At 55.4% G+C, this 21,454-nt stretch overlaps 1 protein-coding gene, 1 long non-coding RNA gene and 3 pseudogenes across 36 annotated transcripts in view; 2 read left to right on the forward strand and 3 right to left on the reverse strand.

Moving 5' to 3' along the window:
* RABL6 (RAB, member RAS oncogene family like 6) overlaps positions 1-21,454 on the reverse strand; it is a 33,861-nt gene that overhangs the window by 11,834 nt on the left and 573 nt on the right. For 20 of the 34 annotated variants that reach the window (XR_013405245.1, XR_013405244.1, XR_013405243.1 and 17 more), the window contains exons 2-4: positions 7,109-7,243; positions 3,328-3,375; positions 537-589 (exon numbers count right to left, since the gene is read on the reverse strand). Coding sequence is in view for 27 of the 34 variants with exons in the window: in XM_077966980.1 (XP_077823106.1) it covers positions 537-589; positions 3,328-3,375; positions 7,109-7,243 (236 nt within the window). In the remaining 7 variants the exon portion in view is untranslated. Of the gene's footprint in view, positions 1-438; positions 3,273-3,327; positions 3,376-6,175; positions 6,445-7,078; positions 7,244-21,454 lie in introns of all 34 variants that reach the window. The other 14 variants (XM_077966993.1, XM_077966990.1, XM_077966991.1 and 11 more) reach the window with 3 other exon arrangements.
* On the reverse strand, positions 9,593-10,651 carry LOC144334947 (uncharacterized). The gene is made up of 2 exons (XR_013405259.1): positions 10,349-10,651; positions 9,593-9,935 (listed from the first exon to the last, which is right to left on the reverse strand). It is a non-coding gene; the product is annotated as an uncharacterized LOC144334947 (long non-coding RNA).
* Positions 14,266-15,292, forward strand: LOC144334870 (uncharacterized; annotated as a pseudogene).
* On the forward strand, positions 15,591-16,804 carry LOC144334938 (nucleolin pseudogene; annotated as a pseudogene).
* On the reverse strand, positions 19,909-20,598 carry LOC144334943 (iron-sulfur cluster assembly 1 homolog, mitochondrial-like; annotated as a pseudogene). Its single transcript, XR_013405253.1, has 2 exons — positions 20,430-20,598; positions 19,909-20,286 (listed from the first exon to the last, which is right to left on the reverse strand). The product of XR_013405253.1 is annotated as an iron-sulfur cluster assembly 1 homolog, mitochondrial-like (transcript).

Raw genomic sequence — 21,454 nt, forward strand, 5'->3', positions numbered from 1 at the left:
CAGCCGCCCTCGGCTAGATGTACATTCCGGAAGCTTCCAGTGCCCACAAACAGGGCTGGCTGCAGTGCTGTGGGCAGAGTCACTCCACCCCATGCTCTAAAGGGAGTGGGATGCACTGCACGGAGGGTGCGAGGCCCCGGGTGCGTCAGGCTCAGGTTGGGTTGGCCCCAGGTGGCTCCAGGGAGAGAAACACGCCCACAGCCACCACTGCAAGATGTGTCCTGTGCTTTGAAGGGCCGAGCCCACTGTGACTGGGATAAAAGTTTGGCGAATTCACTTAAATACTTCTCAGATCACTCAAATGCCAGTAGGGGGTCAGTCCAACACAATGTCTAGTACAGGTGAGCCAGCCACCAGCCACCCCCAAATGCAGCCATGGCAGTGTGGGGTTTGCGGAGCAGGTGGGAAGCCCAGCGGCCCCCGTGGCCACAGCATAACTGGGGTGCTTGGGGTCAAAGGCGTGTGAAGTGTTGGGCACCGGCTCACGCACCCCAGGGCACTGAGCCACTGCTACCCGCTGTGCACCGGACACTCACCTCCTGGGGGTCGTTCTCCATCTTTAAGCCGTCGCCTCGCTTTTTGCATTTTCCTTATTTAAAAACAAACAAAAATTACGAGGTGGAATCCCTGGGCCACAGGAGGAGCATGGGTCCCCCTTGGCCACTCAGCCCCCAGCTCTGGCAGGTGCCCTGCTCCACCACCCCAAGCAGCCTGCAGTGCGGGCACCCACGAACTCTGGAGCAGCGGGACCTGGGCAAGGCCCTGCTGTCGGCTTTGGGGGCAGGGCTGGGCTGGGCATGGACAGAAGGTGCTAGATGGGGCCCATGGGCTCAGCAGCTGCTGGACAGGCTGCGGTGGGATGGCCCACAGCCCTGCACCAGGAGGGTTTGCTGCTGAAGGAAGGGCCCCCTCCCCAGCTCCCCCAAGTCCAGGGCGGGAGGAGGTACAAGGGATATGGTGGGAAAGTGAGGGGCTCCCCCTGGGGTGAAAGTAGGGAGATGAGCGCACAGACTCTCCAGGCAACAACCAACACGGGAGAAAAGGAGAGGAGGGCAGGGATCCCAGCCCTGAAGAGGCCTGGGGAGGCAGAAGGGCAGCTGTGTGGTGTCCACGGTCTGGGTCCCCCTGAGCCTCTGCCATCAAGGTCACCATGGCTCTCCTGACCAGTGAGGGGCCATGGCCCCTCCCTCTATCTCCACAATGCTGACCTGAGGAGAAAGGGCTCCAGACCATCCTGGGAACTCTGGGGATCCCAGTCTTGAAGTCACGGACTGGGACAACAAACAAAACCCCTAAGAACAGATGGGGCTCATGTGTTTAAAACGCCACCTCCACTTTATTCCACAGTTTGTTTCTGAACTGCTCACCACGATGTGACCCGGTAGGGGGGTCAGCCCCTCCCTCACAGGTACAGGAGACAGAACCAGCCCAGAGGAGCCTGCCTAGTCCAGCCACAAAGGGCTCAGCACAGCACTGCTGGCTGTCTGGGGCCTGGACCCAGGAAGGATGCCCACAGCCTAACCAGCACCCCCCTGGGCTAGCCACTGAGGCCGGTCGGATCTGCTCTGGGGAGAGCAGGCAGAGCTGGAGGGGAGCCGGGCCCTGGCTGTCCAGGAGGAGGTGAGGGATGTCGGCTCACCTTGAGGCTCCTCCATTCAGCCTCCCTCCGGGCAGCCTGCCCCGTGCAGCCCCCGCTGAGCCTGATGGCCTCACCTTCCCCTTCCCCTCGAGAACTCACCAGGTGACCATGAGGCCTCAGCACCCTCCACTGCGCTCCCCACTGGCCGCCCCGGCTGCTGTGGGCGGTGCTCACACCTTGCACAGTGGGCACGGAGTCAGGGTGGCAGTGGAAGGCATGCCAGGCCCCGTCATGGAGCTGGGGGGACCTTTCCCTCCCGAGGGGCCCTGGTTTAGGCTGAGTGAGACTCCCCGGTGGGTGCTAACAGGTGATGCAAGGGTACACATGCAACCCCAGAGGAAGCCCAGCACTGGGCCGGGCGGCCTCTGCACCCAAAGGCCTCCACGGCAGCCCCAGGCAGGACAGGCCACCAGGAGGGGGTCCCATCCTAAGCCATGGAGACCACACCCATCACAGTGCCCAGATACGAACCCCTGTCTACGGGAAGCCTGTGCCCGCTCCACACACGGGCAAAGCCAGGGGGCCACAGCCAGGGAGCCAGAGCTGGAGGGAGGCACAGGAAATCTCTGCAGCTCCGGAAGGGACCCTGCCCCGGATGGGGGAAGCATCCCAGGATGCGAGTCAGGGCAGCCCCGCCTGAGACACCTGGGGGCCACAGGCAGATCTAATAGCTTCCCCTCACAGTGGGGACGGGGACAATGACGGGGCAGTGGGTGGCCACCTCTAACGCCAGAGACCACGCAGAGCTCTGCAGACACAGCATCTGGAACACCAGGTCAGCATGGGCCACACAGAGTCCAGCGCAGCATGGTGGGAGCCGCAGGGGCCCAGCACCCCTGCAGGAACTGCATGAGAACCCGTCTCTGAACCCCCATGGCCAAACCCACCCCAACAAAACACAGGTGGAGGAAGGGGAGCATGCGCCGTCCAAACAGACACCATCACACAGAGACCGCGGCCGCCTTTCCAGCAGAACCTCGTAACGAGGCCACAGCCAGGCCTGCGAGGCTGGGGCGTGCATGTGGCCAGCCCTGCACACACCACACATGCCCACAGACCACGGGCCCAGGGAGGGCCCTGCACACACACACCACACATGCCCACAGACCACGATTCCGGGGAGGGCCGTGAGCTCCACTCTGAGGACTTAGAGGAACTTGTGACCTTGTGGCTGAGGAGGAGACCAACGATGTCGAGGACACCCCGGGGGCTGCTGCAGCCCTCCCATGGCCCCCAGAGCACGGGTCTGTGTGGCTGGGGATCCCTGGCGGGAACACATCCCTCTAGACAGCCTGTCTCCGGAGCGCAGGAGCTGGGTCCTCGGCTGTGGGCATGGGGCCACCTGGTGCTGGATCGCTCTGCCAGGCAGTGCAGGAGGGCTCCCAAAATAGCACCCCAGGCCTTGGGGCTCAAAGCACACCCCCGGCCGCACCTGCCACCACCGTGCATGCCGTCACTCAGAGGCGGGAGGGATGCTAACTAAAGCAGCAAAGCATGTGGCGCCACAGGAGGGCTGTGCTGTGCCGCGGGGTCACCACTGGATGTGGAGGGGAGCAGAGCAGCAAGACCCTGGGCACCGTCCACGAGGACAGTGGGTGATGCGTGGGCACCGGGGGAAAGAAAGGAAGCCTCTCTGCACAGAGCACACAGTCCCAGAGAGAAGCAGACACAGAACACAGACGCCTCACCTTTGTCTACCACATCCCAGACTTCAACCTTCACGATGTCATCCGTGGCTGAAACAGGGAGAATCCTAAGATTAGTGCCCAATATGAAGTTCCCAGGGTGGCACAAAGCGGTCAGGCTGGTGTGGTTGTCTGTGCGCCGTAGGCACCAGCTCCCACCAGGACTTCCGAGTGTCCAGAAACCCAGGATGTGCTCCCTCAAGATGACCACACAGGGAGCGGCTCCTTCAGGCCTCCGCTCAGACACAGCTTCAGCGACAAACCGAACGCACAGTATCTCCCTCCACAGCCCCAGTCCCAGGCATGGCTCCCTATCTCCTCGGCCCTGATCCTGGGCACGGCCCCTCCCTCCCAGGCCCCGATCCTGGGCACGGCCCCTCCCTCCCGGGCCCCGATCCTGGGCACGGCCCCTCCCTCCCGGGCCCCGATCCTGGGCACGGCCCCTCCCTCCCGGGCCCCGATCCTGGGCACGGCCCCTCCCTCCTGGGCCCCGATCCTGGGCACGGCTCCCTACCTCCTCAGCCCCAATCCTGGGCATGGCCCCTCCCTCCTGGGCCCCGATCCTGGGCACGGCTCCCTATGTCCTCGGCCCCGATCCTGGGCACGGCCCCTCCCTCCTGGGCCCCGATCCTGGGCACGGCCCCTCCCTCCTGGGCCCCGATCCTGGGCACGGCTCCCTACCTCCTCGGCCCTGATCCTGGGCACGGCCCCCTCCCTCCTTGGCCCCGATCCTGAGCACGACCCCCTCACTCCTCGGTCCCGATCCTGGGCATGACCCCCTCAGACCCCCTCACTCCTCGGCCCTGATCCTGGGCACGGCTCCCTCCCTCCCTGGCCCCGATCCTGGGCATGGCCCCCTCCCTCCCAGGCCCTGATCCTGAGCACGACCCCCTCACTCCTCGGTCCCGATCCTGGGCACAACCCCCTCACTCCTCGGCCCCGATCCTGGGCACGGCCCCCTCCCTCCCGGGCCCTGATCCTGGGCATGGCCCCTCTCTCCCCGGCCCTGATCCTGGGCATGGCCCCTCTCTCCCCGGCCCCGATCCTGGGCACGGCCCCCTCCCTCCCTGGCCCCGATCCTGAGCACGACCCCCTCACTCCTCGGTCCCGATCCTGGGCATGACCCCCTCAGACCCCCTCACTCCTCGGCCCCGATCCTGGGCACGGCTCCCTCCCTCCCTGGCCCCAATCCTGGGCATGGCCCCCTCCCTCCCAGGCCCTGATCCTGGGCATGGCCCCTCTCTCCCCGGCCCTGATCCTTGGCACGGCCCCCTCCCTCCTGGGCCCCGATCCTGAGCACGACCCCCTCACTCCTCGGTCCCGATCCTGGGCACAACCCCCTCACTCCTCGGCCCCGATCCTGGGCACGGCCCCCTCCCTCCCGGGCCCTGATCCTGGGCATGGCCCCTCTCTCCCCGGCCCTGATCCTGGGCATGGCCCCTCTCTCCCCGGCCCCGATCCTGGGCACGGCCCCCTCCCTCCCTGGCCCCGATCCTGAGCACGACCCCCTCACTCCTCGGTCCCGATCCTGGGCATGACCCCCTCAGACCCCCTCACTCCTCGGCCCCGATCCTGGGCACGGCTCCCTCCCTCCCTGGCCCCAATCCTGGGCATGGCCCCCTCCCTCCCAGGCCCTGATCCTGGGCATGGCCCCTCTCTCCCCGGCCCTGATCCTTGGCACGGCCCCCTCCCTCCTGGGCCCCGATCCTGAGCACGACCCCCTCACTCCTCGGTCCCGATCCTGGGCATGACCCCCTCAGACCCCCTCACTCCTCGGTCCCGATCCTGGGCACAACCCCCTCACTCCTCGGCCCCGATCCTGGGCACGGCCCCCTCCCTCCCGGGCCCTGATCCTGGGCATGGCCCCTCTCTCCCCGGCCCTGATCCTGGGCACGGCCCCCTCCCTCCTGGGCCCCGATCCTGAGCACGGCTCCCTCCCTCCGGGGCCCTGATCCTGGGCACGGCCCCCTCCCTCCCTGGCCCCAAACCTGGGTCCCTCCCTGCAGGGCCCTGATCCTGGGCACAGCCCCTCCTGGCCTCAGCACACTGGAAGGTGACCCTCCTGGCTGGGTGGGTGTCTTTGTTTTGCCCATAGTCTCCATGAGAGCAGGTGCGCTCCTGCTGACGGCTGTGAACAAACGGGCCCACCTGTGTCACCTTCTCCTGACCCTGTTTCTGCATCCAGTGACTGGCCTCTGGTTCACTTTGAGGGAGTGGGATGTAAGTAACCACTTGAGGGCAGAGGCCAGACCCTCCCTTCGGAGCCACCTGACAGGCCCCAGGCCTGCCCCATGCTGCACCATCACAGCTGGGCCTGCTGGTGCTGCCTGCTCCTCCTGAGCACCCACGACTGTGCCCTATTGTGGGGCATGTTGGGGTCTGGGGGAGCCGATGGATGGAGCCTCCCGCCCACCCAAGGATTCCAAGGGGAAGGGAGAACCAGAGGGGAGAGGCACACCCAGGTCCCTCACACCGCCAGGCACCTGCACACCAACCGCATCTGCACACCAACCGCATCTGCACACCAACCGCATCTGCACACCAACCACATCCACGTCGCCTGAGCAGAGGGGCATAAACGCTGCCATCAGCCTCACCCCAAACCAGGAAGAGAGTGCGGTGGCAGGTAGAGCTTCTGCGTGCCGGCCCTGTGGGCTCTGTGTCCTGTCAGCCCAGCACCACCTTCCCAGGCCCTAGAGAGCAGCAGATGCCCAGCAACTCCACGGCTGTTCTGCACAGCAGTCCAGGCGTCAGCTGTCACCATGTGGCAGCTGAAACTCATCTTTGCCTCCCACTAGTAACCCACTAGGTTTTATTTTTTTTTTCAGTGAAAAGGAATGGTGTTTAAAACAGCCCTGGCTAAGCGCAATGGCTCATGCCTGTAATCGCAGGGCTTTGGGAACCCAAGGCGGGTGAATCACATGGTCAGAGTTCAAGGCCAGCCTGGCCAAGATGGTGAGACCCGTCTCTACTAAAAATATAAAAAATTAGCCGGGTGTGGTGGCGGACGCCTGTAATCCCAGCTACTCAGGAGGCTGAGGCAGAGAATTGCTTGAACCCAGTTCCAGTGAGCCGAGATCTTGCCGCTGCACTGCAGCCTGTGCACCAGAGCGAGATTGTCTCAAAAATAAACAAACAAAAAACAGACCAACAAACAAAAAAAACCAGCCCCAAGGCTTTTTACTGTCAGGATTCTGAACACACAGGGCAGCTGCTCTGCCTCCCACAGCACGAGCCTTGGAGCTGCCACAGCTATCACCTCCCCCACCTTCCTGCATCTACCCAGGCACCAGCACCCAACTGAGACCCTGGGGAGGGGTCTACCCCACCATCCAGCCCACCTCACTGAATCTTTTAAGTGACACAAACTTTCCGCAGGAGCAAGGCTCAAAGGTCTTATTACTGTTTCTGGTGCTGGCGCAGATGTGGGGCTGGGCCCAAGAAAAAACACCACGTGCTCCAAGAGGGCACAGGCCCGGGAGTGCTCCTCAGAAGACACCTCCTTTCAGTCCCCCAGGCGCCCGCGTGCCCACTCACCTGCGGCCACTGCTGTCCCAAGCTGAGCCTCCCAGCTCAGCGGGGCTTCATGAAGCTCACTCAGGCAGCAGGGTGATCCACCCCAAAAGAGCCCCCAGAGTTCACTCCGGGACCCCCACGCAAGCAGGGTCCCTCACAGACAAGAACTCTTTGGGGAGACCCCCTCTGGGGAACGCATCTCCCAAGAACCAGGGCCAAGGAAGTGGAGGCCTGGAGCCCGAACCCCCGAGGCGCCCGCCACACTCACTCTTGTAGCTCCAGTGGATGCTGGTGACCTGGATCTCCTGCGTGGGGATGTACTCCTCCACGAACGGCCGGCCCTGCAGGCGGTGCCACAGCGCTGTCTTGCCCGTGTTCCTGTCTCCCCGGATCACTATTTTCACTGCGGGCACGAAGAGTAAAAGAAAAGGCCAATCAAACGAACCGAATCCAAGTTGCAGATTTAAGAGCAATTACAAAGAGAGCCGGTTCTGCTGCCACCTGTTTATCTTTCTTGCCAGAGTCAGACTCAGGAGACCCGCAGGCAGGGAAGGAAGACCATGGGTGGGAACCATGGTGACCTCTCCCATCAGGAGGACACCTGGCGGCCCACAGAGCATCGATGGCGACCAGGGCCCAAGGGGCAGCTAGGGGTCCTCCTGGGCTGCTGGAGGCCACAACCCGGGTCAGGCTTTCTACTTGGAGGACATGGTTCTGCCCTAGAGCCCACCCCGGGACCCCTGGGGACCCTCAGGGTCAGGGGCCACCGCCTGCGGAGCTCACCACAGCACCCCAGGCTTCTGCGGATTGCTCCTAACCAAGTTTTCTGCAGCCCTGGTGTCTTCAATGCACAATTCTGCAGAGCGTGGGGCCTGCATCCCAGCTCACGCACAACATGTGTGTGCCGGGTAGCCCCCGGCCTGGGCCTCCTTGCTCCGGGGCTGGGTTGGAGAGACCACTGCCCAGCTTGTTTGGAAAATGTGACGGGGGGGGGGGGAGGGCAGCTGGGAGGGGAGTGCGAGGTTAGCAAAGGCAGGAGGTGGCTCAGAATGGGTGGACAGGGGGATGGACCTGGCACCCGACTGGACTAAGAACAGACAGCCTGCGGAGGTGTTGGAAGAACAGGATGGAGAAGGACCGAGAAGCTGTGTGGACACAGCAGCCAGCAATGAGACAGCTGCCCTCGGACCTGGGCAGACCCCGAGCTTCTCACACGGGTCTCGGTGAGCCCACCGCAGCCACGGGGGAGAGCAGAAGCCCTGGCCGTCCTCCGCGTTTCCATGAGGGGAGAGCCAGGGAAGACGTCGGGAAGGGAGCCGGTGGCGGGGAGCAGAGGAAACCGAGGAGCAGGTCTGCAGGCTCCTCCCACTTCCCCACGTCTCAGGTCTCCCGCCGGCTCCCCGCATCTTCGGTCAGGTCTGCAGGCTGCTCTCGCTCCCGCAACTCCCCACCAGGTTTTCTGTCAGGGGGACCCCACGCTCCCAACACAGAGGGCGCCCGGCCTCGGAGCTCCGAGGGGCCCTGGGCTGTCCCTGTGGCCCACCCGGCTCCTCTCTCCTGGCCCCGTTCCCTCCTCCTGCCTCAAGGCACCGTTTCCACAATCGTTTCTTTTCCCCCGAAGCGTATTCATTTCCTCACCCATTCTAGGTACCTCAGCGTGCCAGCTTGCAACACCTCTGGCCAGATTTCACGTGCCGGCCTGCCCTGCGACAAAGCCACCAGAGGGGACCCGGGAGCCCTCACGGCCACGGCGGCCGCACACGCCGGGGCAGCCAGGCGGCTCCGCGCTCCTCCCGGCCGAGCCCACCCCGCGAAGGCGGGGCCCCGTTCCCCTCCCTCCCGGCGGCGGACCTGGAGACCGAGGCCGCCCGCAGCGCCCCCAGCCCGGCGGCCCAGCCTGTGGTGAGCAGCAGCCACAAGCGGAGCCGCAGGCGCTCAGCGCGGCCGGGAGGGAGTCAGGCCCCCGAGAGACGGCAGCGGCGCCCTCCCTCCTCCGTCCCGAGGCAGGAACCCGGGGGCAGCCCACAGCTCTAGGCTCAGCCTGGCGGCCGCCGCCCCCCACACAAGCAGCAGCCCAGGCTCGCAGGGACTGCCCGGGCCGCGCATGCACAGCCTCCCTGGGCCCGCGAGAGAACGGCGGCGCCATCCACGTCCGTCCAGCGGCCCCGAGGCCCACGGCCTGAGCGGCGGCCCACGGGCTCTGCTTCCCGGTGCGTCCACATGCGGTGGTCCCCTCCGGGTCCTTCCCGGGGTGGGGCGTTAGCGACGCGGAGAGCTGAGACGTCCCAGCGACCGCCCGTCTTCCCGCCGCCAGAACCAACGCGCTCACGTCCCCGGGTCCCGGCATCTTGGCTCCTCCACCCTACGCATCAGAAAATCCCCTCCCTTCATTCTGTAAGACTGGCACATGCTCTTTGTAAGGAACTTAAACAAGGTAGACAAGCACAGAGATTCATGTGAACAAAGCCTCCCAATGCCACTGCCGGAAACCTGCCCTCATGAACGTGGGAGCTCATTCCACGCATCTGGTCCGTTTTGCTTCTCCAGGATGTCGGAGTTAGGGTCGCACCGAATAATTTCTCTCGCTCAGCGATACGCACTTAAGGCTCCTGCAGGCCTCTTCAAGGCTTGAGAACATCTTTTCAGGACTAAATAATGTTCCACCATCTGGATGCACGGAGTTTATCTAGTGAAGTTCATCTAGTGAAGGACGTCTTTCTTGGCCGCACTTTTCCTTGAATTTCCATTGATATTTTTCTCTTTTCGTAATTTACATTATTTGAATACTGCAACACTCACACTCAGCCTCTATTTTTTTTTTTCGTATCATTACCTGTCATTTTGCTGTGAGATTTTCCCTTTATTTTCTAAACTTTCCTTTGATTTTATTTTTGCTTTTCAAAAATTATTATTGGCCAGGCACGGTGGTGACTCACGCCTCTAATCCCAGCACTTTGGGAGGCCGAGGCGGGCGATCACTTGACGTCAGGAGTTCCAGACCAGCCTGGCCAACATGGAGAAACCCTGTCTTTACTAAAAATACAAAATTACCCGGGCATGGTGGTGGGCACCTGTAATCCCAGCTACTCGGGAGGCTGAGACAGGAGAATTGCTTAACCCCAGGAGGTGGAGGTTGCAGTGAGCTGAGATTATGACACTGCATGCCAACCTGGGCAAGAGAGCAAGACTCTGTCTCAAAAAAAAAAAAAAAAAAAAAAGTATTGTTTTTACAAACAGGGTCTCGCTGTCACCTAGGCTAGAGCCAGACCAGTGGCACGATCCTAGCTCACTGCAGCCTCAATCTCCTGGGCTCAAGTGATCCTCCCACCTTAGCCTCCCAAGTAGCTCGGACTACAGACACCTGCCAGTTAGTTTTTTTTTCTTTTTTTTTTTGAAGACAGAGTCTCACTCTGTCGCACAGGCTGGAGTGCAGTGGTGTGATCCTGGCTCACTGCAACCTCCACCTCCTGGATTCAAGTGATTCTCCCGCCTCAGCCTCCCAAGTAGCTGGGACTACAGGCACATGCCGTCATGCCTAATTTTTTGTATTTTAGTAGAGCCGGGGATTCACCATGTTGCCCGGGCTGGTCTCCAACTCCTGAGCTCAGGCAATCCGCCTGCCTTGCCCTCCCAAAGTGCTAGGATTACAGGTGTGAGCCACTGCGCCAGGCCTAGTTTTTTTTACTATGTTTTTCTTAGAGAGATGGGGTCTTGCTTTTTGCCCAAGCTGGTCTCAACCTCCTGGGCTCAAGCAATCCTCCTGCCTCAGCCTCCCAAAATGCTGGGATTACAGGCATAAGCCATGGCACCAGTGAGGATGGTCCACTTTAATCTACGTTCCTTGAGCCTTTAGGTCCAGAGAATTTCTGTGAGTCTGCGGTAACCCTTCACATTTCTACCTGTTCTCTTTCATCTTGAAGTATATTCTGCATAGCATCACTGTAGCTGCGGCAGGTAGGACTATAGCTAGAGCGGCTTAGTTTACCTAGGGTCTTGTTTACCTAGTGTCTTGTTTCCAACTCCTAACTTTCAACACCATTGTTTTGTATGTGTCTCTTATACACCACATAGCCAAATTAAAGAAAAAAATCCCTCGAATCTCACTTTCGAGCTGGTGAGTTCTGTTTACTGACAACTGCTGCTGCCATGTTATTTTATGATTTTTAGTTCCTGCTCTGGTTTACTCGCACCTCCCCCAGCCTTCTATGCCTTTGATTAAAGCAGGAAAAGGTGGTTTTCAGAAAGTATTCTTTCTGCCTGGTATTTATTTGGAAGGTTTGCAACCTGTTTCTACATTTTGAATGGTAACCTTAAATTTTCAACACTCACATCTGCTGCAATAAAGTCTGAAGTTAACACATCTCTTTACTTTCTTCTTAATATAGAGATCTCAATGCCTTGACTGTCTAGCTTCACCCTGGGCTGTGTTACTTCTGGTAGTTTCTATTCCCTATATAAATAATGATTACCACTGATTTAACATAACCAATGCTGCTTTTCTTTTCTTTTGAGATGAAGTCTTACTCCGTTGCCCAAGGTGGAATGCAGTGATGCAATCTTGGCTCACTGCAACCTCCACCTCCCGGGTTCAGGCGATTCTCCTGTCTCAGCCTCTCAATTACCTGACCCTACAGGTACATGCCACCACGCCCGGCTAATTTTTGTAAGTTTTTTAGTAGAGATAGGGTCTCACTATGTTGGCCAGGCTGGTCTTGAACTCCTGACCTCATGATCCACCTACCTCGGCCTCCCAAAGTGTTGGGATTACAGGTGTGAGCCACCACGCCTGGCCCACCAAATGTATGTTAATGTATGAAAATGAAATGTATTTCATTTTCACCACATATTTACCAGTTTCTTTGTTTACCTTTGCTTTTTTTTTTTTTTTTTTGAGATGGAGTCTTGCTCTGTTGCCCAGGCTGGAGTGCAGTGGCGCAGTCTCAGCTCATTCCAACTTCTACCTCCTGGGTTCAAGCAATCTTGTGCATCAGCCTCCTGAGTAGCTGGGATTACAGGTGCCTGCCCTCACACCCGGCTAATTTTTGTATTTTCAGTAGAGACAGGGTTTCATCATGTTGGCCAGGCTGGACTCAAACTCCTGACCTCAAGTGATCCACCTGTCTCGGCCTCCCACAGTGCTGGGATTAGAAGTGTGAGCCGGCACCCAGCCCTCTTTGCTTTTTGAATCCCTCTCCTGTCTTTCAAGCTCAACTCCACCTCTCTGAAGAATAACCTTCAGTATTTATTTCTACAAGAGCCTTTGTACAGTGAGCCTCAAACTGCGGCTGAAATGGAGCCAGTCACATTGCTCTGAAGTGCTCATCAGGCAGAGACCTCAGCCTGCATCGGCCCTCCCACAGCCCGCATCAGCCCCCCTCAGCCCGCGTCGGCCCCCCTCAGCCCACGTCGGCCCCCTCAGCCACAGGTTTGCTGTGAGCTGGTCACCAGTTCACCACGTTCCTCTCAGGGAAGTCTTTTTGTTCTGGTTGCATCTAAGAGTAGCTGGGACTACAGGCGCTCGCCATATTGCCCGGCTAGTATTTTTTTTTTTTGTATTTTTTAGTAGAGACAGGGTTTCACCGTGTTAGCCAGGATGGTCTCGATCTCCTGACCTCGTGATCTGCCCGTCTTGGCCTCCCAAAGTGCTGGGATTACAGGCGTGAGCCACTGCGCCCAGCCTGATTTAACTGTTAATGACTATGTTTTTCATTTCTAGAGGTTTTTATTCTCTTTGTTTCTTTTTCAAACACAAATTGTCTACTCATGGTTTTTTCTATGTTTAATTTATAATTGACATAATAACCGCACATATTATGGGCATCAGACTTGACTAGTCTTAAGGTTGCTTCCTTTTACGTCGTTATCAATTTTAACATACATTTGTTTTCTATTATCTTCAGATTTTGAGAATGAAGTGTCTTATTTTCTCTCCCTTGAAATGAAATTTACTCCTTTTAAAAGCTAATTACCCATATACACACCTACTATATAGCCACAAACTCTTTTTTAAAAAAGCTAATTACAAGAAATCCTGTAACATCAGAAATAAAACAAGTAAAATAGTCTGGCTTAATTATTCTAAGAAATTAATCCCCCCCCCTTTTTTTTTTTTGAGACGGAGTCTCACCGTCACCCAGGCTGGAGTGCAGTGGCGCAATCTCGGCTCACTGCAATGTCCGCCTCCCGGGCTCAAGCAATTCTCCTGCCTCAGCCTCCCGAGTAGGTGGGATTACAGGCATGTGCTCACCACACCCAGCTAATTTCTATTATTTTTAGTAGAGATAGGGTTTTGCCATGTTAGCCAGACTGGTCTCAGACTCCTGATCTCAAGTGATCCACTCACCACAGCCTCCCAAAGTGCTGGGATTACAGGCGTGAGGCACCGTGCCCAGCTTAACCTCTACTTTTAAGTTAAAAGGTTAGGCTGGGCCGGGCGCGGTGGCTCACGCCTGTCATCCCAGCACTTTGGGAGGCCGAGGTGGGCGGATCATAAGGTCAAGAGATCGAGACCATCCTGATTAACACGGTGAAACCCCGTCTCTACTAAAAATACAAAAAAATTAGCCAGGCGAGGTGGCGGGCGCCTGTAGTCCCAGCTACTCGGGAGGCTGAGGCAGGAGAATGGCGCGAACCCGGGAGGCGGAGCTTGCAGCGAGCTGAGATCTGGCCACTGCACTCCAGCCTGGGCGACAGAGCGAGACTCTGTCTCAAAAAGAAAAAAATTAGGCTGGTTCAAGTGGCTCTCTCCTGTCATTCCAGCACTTTGGGAGGCCAAGGCAGGTAGATCGCTTGGGCCCAGGAGTTTGAGACCAGCCTGGGCAACGTGGTGAAACACTGTCTGTACAAAAATTACAAAACTCAGCCAGGCATGGTCGTGTGCACCTGTAGTCCCAGCTACTCGGGAGGCTGAGGTACCAGGATTGCTTGAGCCAGGGGGGTGAAGGCTGCATTGAAAAGACTGCGCCACTGCACTCCAGTTTAGATGAAAGGGCAAGGCCCTATATCCAAAAAAAAAAAAAAAAATCAAATCAACTTCAGAATCTTTTTTTTCTCCTGCTGGTCCCTTGATCTTGGGTTTTGTTTTCTTTTTTTTCTGCTTAATTTCAGAATCTTAAATGTTGGCTGGAATAAGCTGACTAAGTGATTCACCTGGAAAACCTTTAGGATTCATCTAAGAAACGCTAAGAAGCCCTGTACTTAACCTCACGGTAAACCTCCTCTTTTACTAAATGGGATGTGAACACGATCTCTGTCTTAAGCTTCTTTTAGAAAATACTATGCAGAAAACACAGAGCTCTATTTGAGGCCCTGAGCCCTTCTTACCCTGATTCAATTTGACTCCTTCACTTTCCTGCAGGTTTCCTGCAAAATATGGAATCATTTTCTTACATTTCCATACCAAGAAGAGCTTATGATTTATCTCACATGCACGAAGGTTTAACTCCTAAGCCGGCCCTCTCACGGTGCCAGCACATCTCCTACAGGGCCCACTACAAGGTCCCGGCCGCCTCCCCACCCTGACAGCCTGTGCTGCAGCTGGTATCAGCCACGCCTTGCCCCTCTCCCACTCTGCACCCTGCAAAGATTTCCTATCCTCAGCCGCTTCAGACTACCTGGTGGCGAGGCAGGTAAAAACCAAAGTGACCCCAAGAAAATGGCTGCTCCCCCAAAGGAGGCGGAAGGAGGAAGTGAAGATGAGGAAATGTCAGAAGATGAAGAAGATGGCGGCTGTGGAGAAGTGGCTGTCACACCTCAGGAGAAAGGCAAGAAGGCTGCTGCAACCCCAGCCAAGAAGGTGGCAGTTTCCCCAACAAAAAGGCTGCAGGTGCCACACCCACCAAGAAAGCAACTGTCACTCCAGGCAGAGCAGTCGCCACACCTGGCAAGAAGGGAGCCATACCAGGCAAAGCATTGGCAGCAGCTCCTGGCAAGAAGGGGGCACCCCAGCTGAGGGGGCAAACAACAGCAAGAACACCAAGAAGGAAGACAGTGATGAGGAGGAGGATGACTCTGAACCAGCAGTAGTGAAGGCAGCAGCGGGTGCCCCTGCCTCAGGGGATGACAACGAGGACGATGAGGAGGATGCTGAGGAAGATGGCTCTGAAGCAGCAGTTATGGAGACAGCAGCAGCCAAGGGAAAGAAAAGCTTCTACAAAAGCTGTTCCTGTGAAAGCCAGGAGGATGGCTGAGAATGAAGGTGAAGAGGATGATGAGGACAAGGACGAGGGTGACGATGACGGAGAGGATGAAGTGATGAAGATGACGAAGAGGAGGAAGTGTCTGTCTAAGAAGCACCTGGAAAACGAAGGAAATGACCAAACAGCAGCTTCTGAAGCCAAGAAACAGAAAGTGGAAAGTGCAAAGCATAGAACCAACCGCGTCTTTTTTTTTTTTTTTTTTTTTTTTTTTTGAGACAGGGTCTCACTCTCTCGCCCAGGTTGGAGTGCAGCGGCACGATCTCGGCTCACCGCAACCTTCACCTCCCAGGCTCAAGTGATTCTCCTGCCTTAGCCTCCTGAGTAGCTGGGATTACAGGCGGTTATCACTACCACCTGGCTACTTTTTGTATTTCTAGTAGAGACGGGATTTCACCTGTGGCCAGGCTGGAGCATCTTTCAATCTTTGTTGGAAACCTCAACTTTAACAAGTCTGTCCTGAGTTAGAAACTAGTATCTACGGGCCAGGCCCAGTGGCTCACGCCTGGAATCCCAGCACTTTGGGAGGCCGCAGTGGGCGGATCACAAGGTCAGGAATTTGAGACCAGCCTGGCCAACATGGTGAAACCCCGTCTCTACTAAAAACACAAAAAATTAGCTGGGCGTGGTGGCGGGCGCCTGTAGTCCCAGCTACTCAGGAGGCTGAGGCAGGAGAATGGCGTGAACCCAGAAGGCGGAGCTGATGCTGTGGATGATCAGATTAGTTAGCAAGGATGGGAAGAGTAAAGGGACTGCTTATACTGAGGTTAAGACAGAAGCTGATGCAGAGAAAACTTCTTAAGAAACGCAGGGAACAGAGATTGATGGCCGATCTATTTCCCTGCGCTATGATGGAGAGAAAGGTCAGAATCGAGACTCTACAGTGATGGAGAGCACAGCGCTTGGAGTGGTGAATCAGAAACTCTGGTTTAAGCAACCTCTCCTACAGTGCAACAGAAGACACTCTTCAGGAAGTATCTGAGAAGACAGCTTTTATGAAAATGCCTCAGAACCAAAACAGCAAATCTAAAGGGTGTGCTTGCATTGATAGAGTCTGCTTCATTTGAAGATGATAAAGAAGCTTTACATTCCTATAATAAAAGGGAAATTGGGGGCAGAGCAAACAGGCTGGAGTTGCAAGGATCACCTACTGCCAGAAGCCGGCCATCTAAAACTGTCAAAGGTCTGACGACACCACTGAAGAGACTTCAGTCATTCGACAGCTTTGTTGGGCAAGGGTAGTCACCAACTAGGAAACCGGATGCTCCAAAGGCTTTGGCTCTATAAATGTCAACAGTGAGGAGGATGCCAAAGCTGCCAAGGAGGCCACGGAAGATGGTGAAATTGAGGGAAGCAAAGGTAACTTGGACTAGGCCAAACCTAAGGGCAAAGGTGGCTTTGGGGGTTGTGATGGAGCTAGAGGAGGCTTTGGAGGATGAGGTAGGGGCAGAAGCCGGGAAGGCTTTGGAGGGCGAGGCAGCTTCTGAGGACGCAGAGGTGACCACAAGCCACAAAGAAAGAAGACAAAGTTTGAACAGCTTCTGTCCCTCTGTCTTTCCCCCTCCCATTTGAAAGAAAGGATGCTGGGGTTTTTACTCTGTTACCTGATCAGTGACAGAGCCTTCTGAGGACATTCCAAGACAGTCTACAGTCCTGTGGTCTCCTTGGAAATTCGTACAGATAACATTTCAAGGGTAATACTTTCCATGTTGGTTTTGACTGGATATTCATATAAACTTTTGTTTTTTTTTTTTTTGAGACGGAGTCTTGCTCTGTCGCCCAGGCTGGAGTGCAGTGGCCGGATCTCAGCTCACTGCAAGCTCCGCCTCCTGGGTTCACGCCATTCTCCTGCCTCAGCCTCCCGAGTAGCTGGGACTACAGGCGCCCGCCACCTCGCCCAGCTAATTTTTTGTATTTTTTTAGTAGAGACGGGGTTTCACCGTGTTAGCCAGCATGGTCTCAATCTCCTGACCTCGTGATCCGCCCATCTCAGCCTCCCAAAGTGCTGGGATTACAGGCTTGAGCCACCGCGCCCGGCCTTCTTTTTGTTTTTTAAGACGAAGTCCCACTCTGTCGCCCAGGCTGGAGTGCAGTGGTGCAATCTTCACTCACGGCAATCTCCGCCTCCCGGGTTCAAGTGATTCTCCTGCCTCAGTCTCCCGAGTAGCTGGAGATTACAGGCATGCGCCACCACACCCGGCTAATTTTGTATTTTTAGTAGAGATGAGTTTCACCATGTTGGCCAGGCTGGTCTTGAACTCCTGACCTCATGTAATCCGCCTGCCTCAGCCTCCCAAAGTGCTGGGATTACAGGTGTGAGCCACCGCGCTCGGCCTGCTAAGTCCCATTTCTAAATTTGCACCAATGTCTACTTGGAGAGGACTCTGGCTTTCGAGCTCCTGGGCCCGGCCGGTATCAGAGTTGCGCAATAATGCTCACTCAGGAGCAACACCACAGAAAAATTCTGCACCAAATAAGCTGATCTTTTGTGTCCAATCACAGTAGAAAGGGACAGACCAATTCAGGCAACAATCTTTCTTCCAAATAATTTCAAATAATTTTCCAAATAATTTTATATGCAAATAATTTCAAAATTGTGTAAACCAAAATTAAAATCCCAAGGCCTGCCAACCATCTGAATGGACTTCCTCTTCTAGGCCAGGGCCATCCAAATTTCATCTGAAAGACTGGTTCAGGCCATTATGGGAAGAGGGGAGTCAGACACGCCTCATTATGGCCTCCTCCCTTCTGGAATTCAGGAAAAGCTCACCAGCATTTAACATCAACGCTGACTGTAAGTCTGATAAGAAACAATCTGGCCGGGCGCAGAGGTTCACACTTGTAATCCCAGCACTTTGGGAGGCCAGGGGGTTCAGATTGCTTGAGCAGAGGGGTTTGAGCCTAGCTGGGCAACGTGGTGAAACCCTGTCTCTCTAAAAAATACCAAAACTAGCTAGGTGTGGCGGTGCAAATTTTTTTTTTTTTTTTTTTTTTTTTTTGAGACGGAGTCTCGCTGTGTCTCCCAGGCTGGAGTGCAGTGGCGTGATCTGGGCTCACTGCAAGCTCCGCCTCCCGGGTTCACGCCATTCTCCGGCCTCAGCCTCCCAAGTAGCTGAGACTACAGGCGCCCGCCACCACGCCCGGCTAGTTTTTTGTATTTTTAGTAGAGACGGGGTTTCACCATGTTAGCCAGGATAGTCTCGATCTCCTGACCTTGTGATCCACCTGCCTCGGCCTCCCAAAGTGCTGGGATTACAGGCTTGAGCCACCGCGCCCGGCCTTTTTTTTTTTTTTTTGAGACAGGGTCTAACTCGGTCACCCAGACTGGAGTGCAGTGGCGTAATCTCGGCTTGCTATAACCTCCGCCTCTTGGGCTCAAGCGATTCTCCCGCCTCAGCCTCCTGAGTAGCTGGGATTACAGGCACCCACCATCACCCCCGGTTAATTTTTATAGTTTTAGTAGAGACGGGGTTTCGACATGTTGGCCAGGCTGGTCTTGAACTCCTGACCTCAGGTAGTCCACCTGCCTCGGCCTCCCAATGTGCTGAAATTACAGGCGTGAGCCACTGCGCCCAGCAAAAAAAAATTTTTTTAAACCTACCTCTGACCTGGAGGCCCCCACTTCAAGTTGTCCCGCCTTTGTGGACCAAATCATTGTATATCTTAAATGTATTTGATCAATGCCTCACATCTAAAATGCATAAAACCAAGCTGTGCCCTCCAACGTGGGCACATGTCCTCAGGGTCACCTGAGGGCTGTGTCATGGGCCATGGTCACTCATGTGCGGCTCAAAAATAAATCTCTTCAAATATTAGACAGAGTTTGACTTTTTTTTTTAATCAACTATAGCCCAATGTCTCATTCGAGTTTTCATTCTAAAACCGATGGGTGTCCTGGGCCTCTGCCGGGCCGCTAGTGACTCTGAGCAAACGCAGGGCCCAGGAGGAGGGCCCAGACTCCTGGAAACCAGCAGCAGTTCCTGGAAACTCTCATCCCTAAAAACCCTCATCTCTGTCTTGGTCACACTGCTGGTCTGTTACCCTCTGTAAAATATTTGAGAAAATAAATATTAGAAGGCCAGGCGCGGTGGCTCACGCCTATAATCCCAGCACTTTGGGAGGCCGAGGCAGGAGGATCACGAGGTCAGGAAATCAAGACCATCCTGGCTAACACAGTGAAACCCTGTCTCTACTAAAAATACAAAAAATTAGCCGGGCAAGGTGGCGGCGCCTGTAGTCCCAGCTACTCGGGAGGTTGGGGCAGGAGAATGGCATGAACCCGGGAGGTGGAGCTTGCAGTGAGCCGAGATCACACCACTGCACTCCAGCCTGGGCGACAGAGCGAGACTCCGTCTCAAAAAAAAAAAAAGAGATAAGAAAATAAATACTAGACACTTTCTATTTTAACACAGAAACTCAAAAGTTAAAAAACTACATATTATTCAACTATAAAGACGACATCTTTCTAAAATGTAATTTAGGTACAAATCCGAATTTCTCTCAGTCTCACCACCTTTCATTCAGTTCTAGGAGATCATAACCTGTCCTCCAAGTACTGGAGACTGGCTTTTCTCCTCTGGAAGGACCCTATTGCCCTTTTTAGTCACACTCGCAGGGGTGGTCCTGGTGCGTAAGGTGGACCTCACCCAGGACCCTTGGGGAGCCTTTTCAGAAGGTGAACAGTTTCCAGGTCCAGGCCTAATTTCCCAGGGACTAATACTGAGCTTAGCCAATATTATAAGCAATAAAATTAAATAAAGGATCCAAATGCAGAGTCTAAAGACTTGCATAAACTCAGTATTTTAACTCAATATTCTCTTCTCCGAATGCCAGATATACATAAAGTTTCAATTATAACACATTTAAAATGAGCTTTTATTTTTATTCAAAATGTACCGCTTTATTTTCCTTACCAGACAGCAGAGCACTAAGCAGGTTCCAGTCACGTGACTTCTTCAGCGAGCCCCCAGGCTTCCACAGGAGTCCGGGAGCTCCGGCCAGAGGAATCCTGAGATTGCAAATAGTCAAGCCTTCTCCCCAGCCACAAGTTCCTTTGATACTTGGGTTACTGAACACAAACACAATGGATAATTTGTCTTCAACATAATCCATTTCTGTTCCTAAACGTGTTAGCTGCGCCTTCTTTCCGATGAGCACTCTGACTCCAATTTGAACTTCATCAAAATGTCCTTTGTCTTCGTATGCTCTAGAGTATAAGAAAGGCCAATACGGCCCCTGGTTCGGACACGAACTTTTTTTTTTAATTTTTTTTTTTTTTTGTATCTTTAGTAGAGACGGGGTTTCACTATGTTGGCTAAGCTAGTCTCGAACTCCTGACCTCGTGATCCGCCCGCCTCGGCCTCCCAAAGTGCTGGGATTACAGGCATGAGCCACCATGCCCGGCCCGGACACCAACTTTCATACCTAGATGCTCAGACTTATCTTTAAGAAGTTGTTTTATCTTGCTTACTGCTGAAGGTGTCAGGGTGAGGGCGGCCCAAGTGGTCTGCAGCTTCCTCTTGCTCACAGGCCAGACGGTGGCCGGGACTAAGGAAGGCGACATCTTCACTGTCCTCCTGGACTAGCTCCAGTCCAGTCCCTACGGCCAAGAACTACGGCCCATCTCCGTGGACACGGCAGGCGAATTCATGAACTTGTTTTTAAACCTGCACAAGAGTCTTTCTGATTATTAGTTCTTAAAATCGTATATTACCATAGAAACATCGCGCAGACTATAAGGCTCCCCTTAAGGTGACCAAAAAACTGGACAGGCGTAGCGTCCTAATATCTGATAGAAACATACGGAAATGGCTAAGAGGGAAACAATGCCAAAGCAGGGAACGACATAAAACCGTTTAAAAACTACTGGGAAAGAGCCTGCAAAACGGAAAAACTCAAAAGAGGTCGAGGACAATTTACATAATTTATAACAAAGGAATGGAGCGTCCCAGGCGCTCAGGAGTCCGTAAATGACTCCTCCTCAGGAGGAATGGGCTGTCTCCTACAATCGCAAGTCAGTCCGTGCCTTCTGGAGCTTTTCTAGATACGTCCCTTACAAATGCTTCTTTAAAAAAAAACAAACAAAAAGACGAGAATGTGTGGCGTAGCTAATATTCTGCCTTCGAACTCAGTAGGAAGTCAACAAAGAAAAATCCCGTTGAAAGCGCCAAGGCCGGCAGGTTTCCCCGCACCTCCTCCAGGTGAGAGGTGCCCGGGGCTGGCCACCGTGGAGCGTCGGGGACGCGGCGCCCCGGGTCGGCGGGCCCTGCTTGGCGTTATGTAATCACCGCCGGGCCGGCAGCCGGGCCAATCCCGGCACCGCCGACCCGCTCCACTGCACAGCGCGGCGGGAGCGACACGCGGCAGGCGAACGCGGTTGGGAAACGACCCCCGGCTCCGGTGATGCGAGGACCCAGCCC

This window comes from Macaca mulatta, chromosome 15 (assembly GCF_049350105.2).
Source record: "Macaca mulatta isolate MMU2019108-1 chromosome 15, T2T-MMU8v2.0, whole genome shotgun sequence".
Classification (NCBI taxonomy): domain Eukaryota; kingdom Metazoa; phylum Chordata; class Mammalia; order Primates; family Cercopithecidae; genus Macaca; species Macaca mulatta.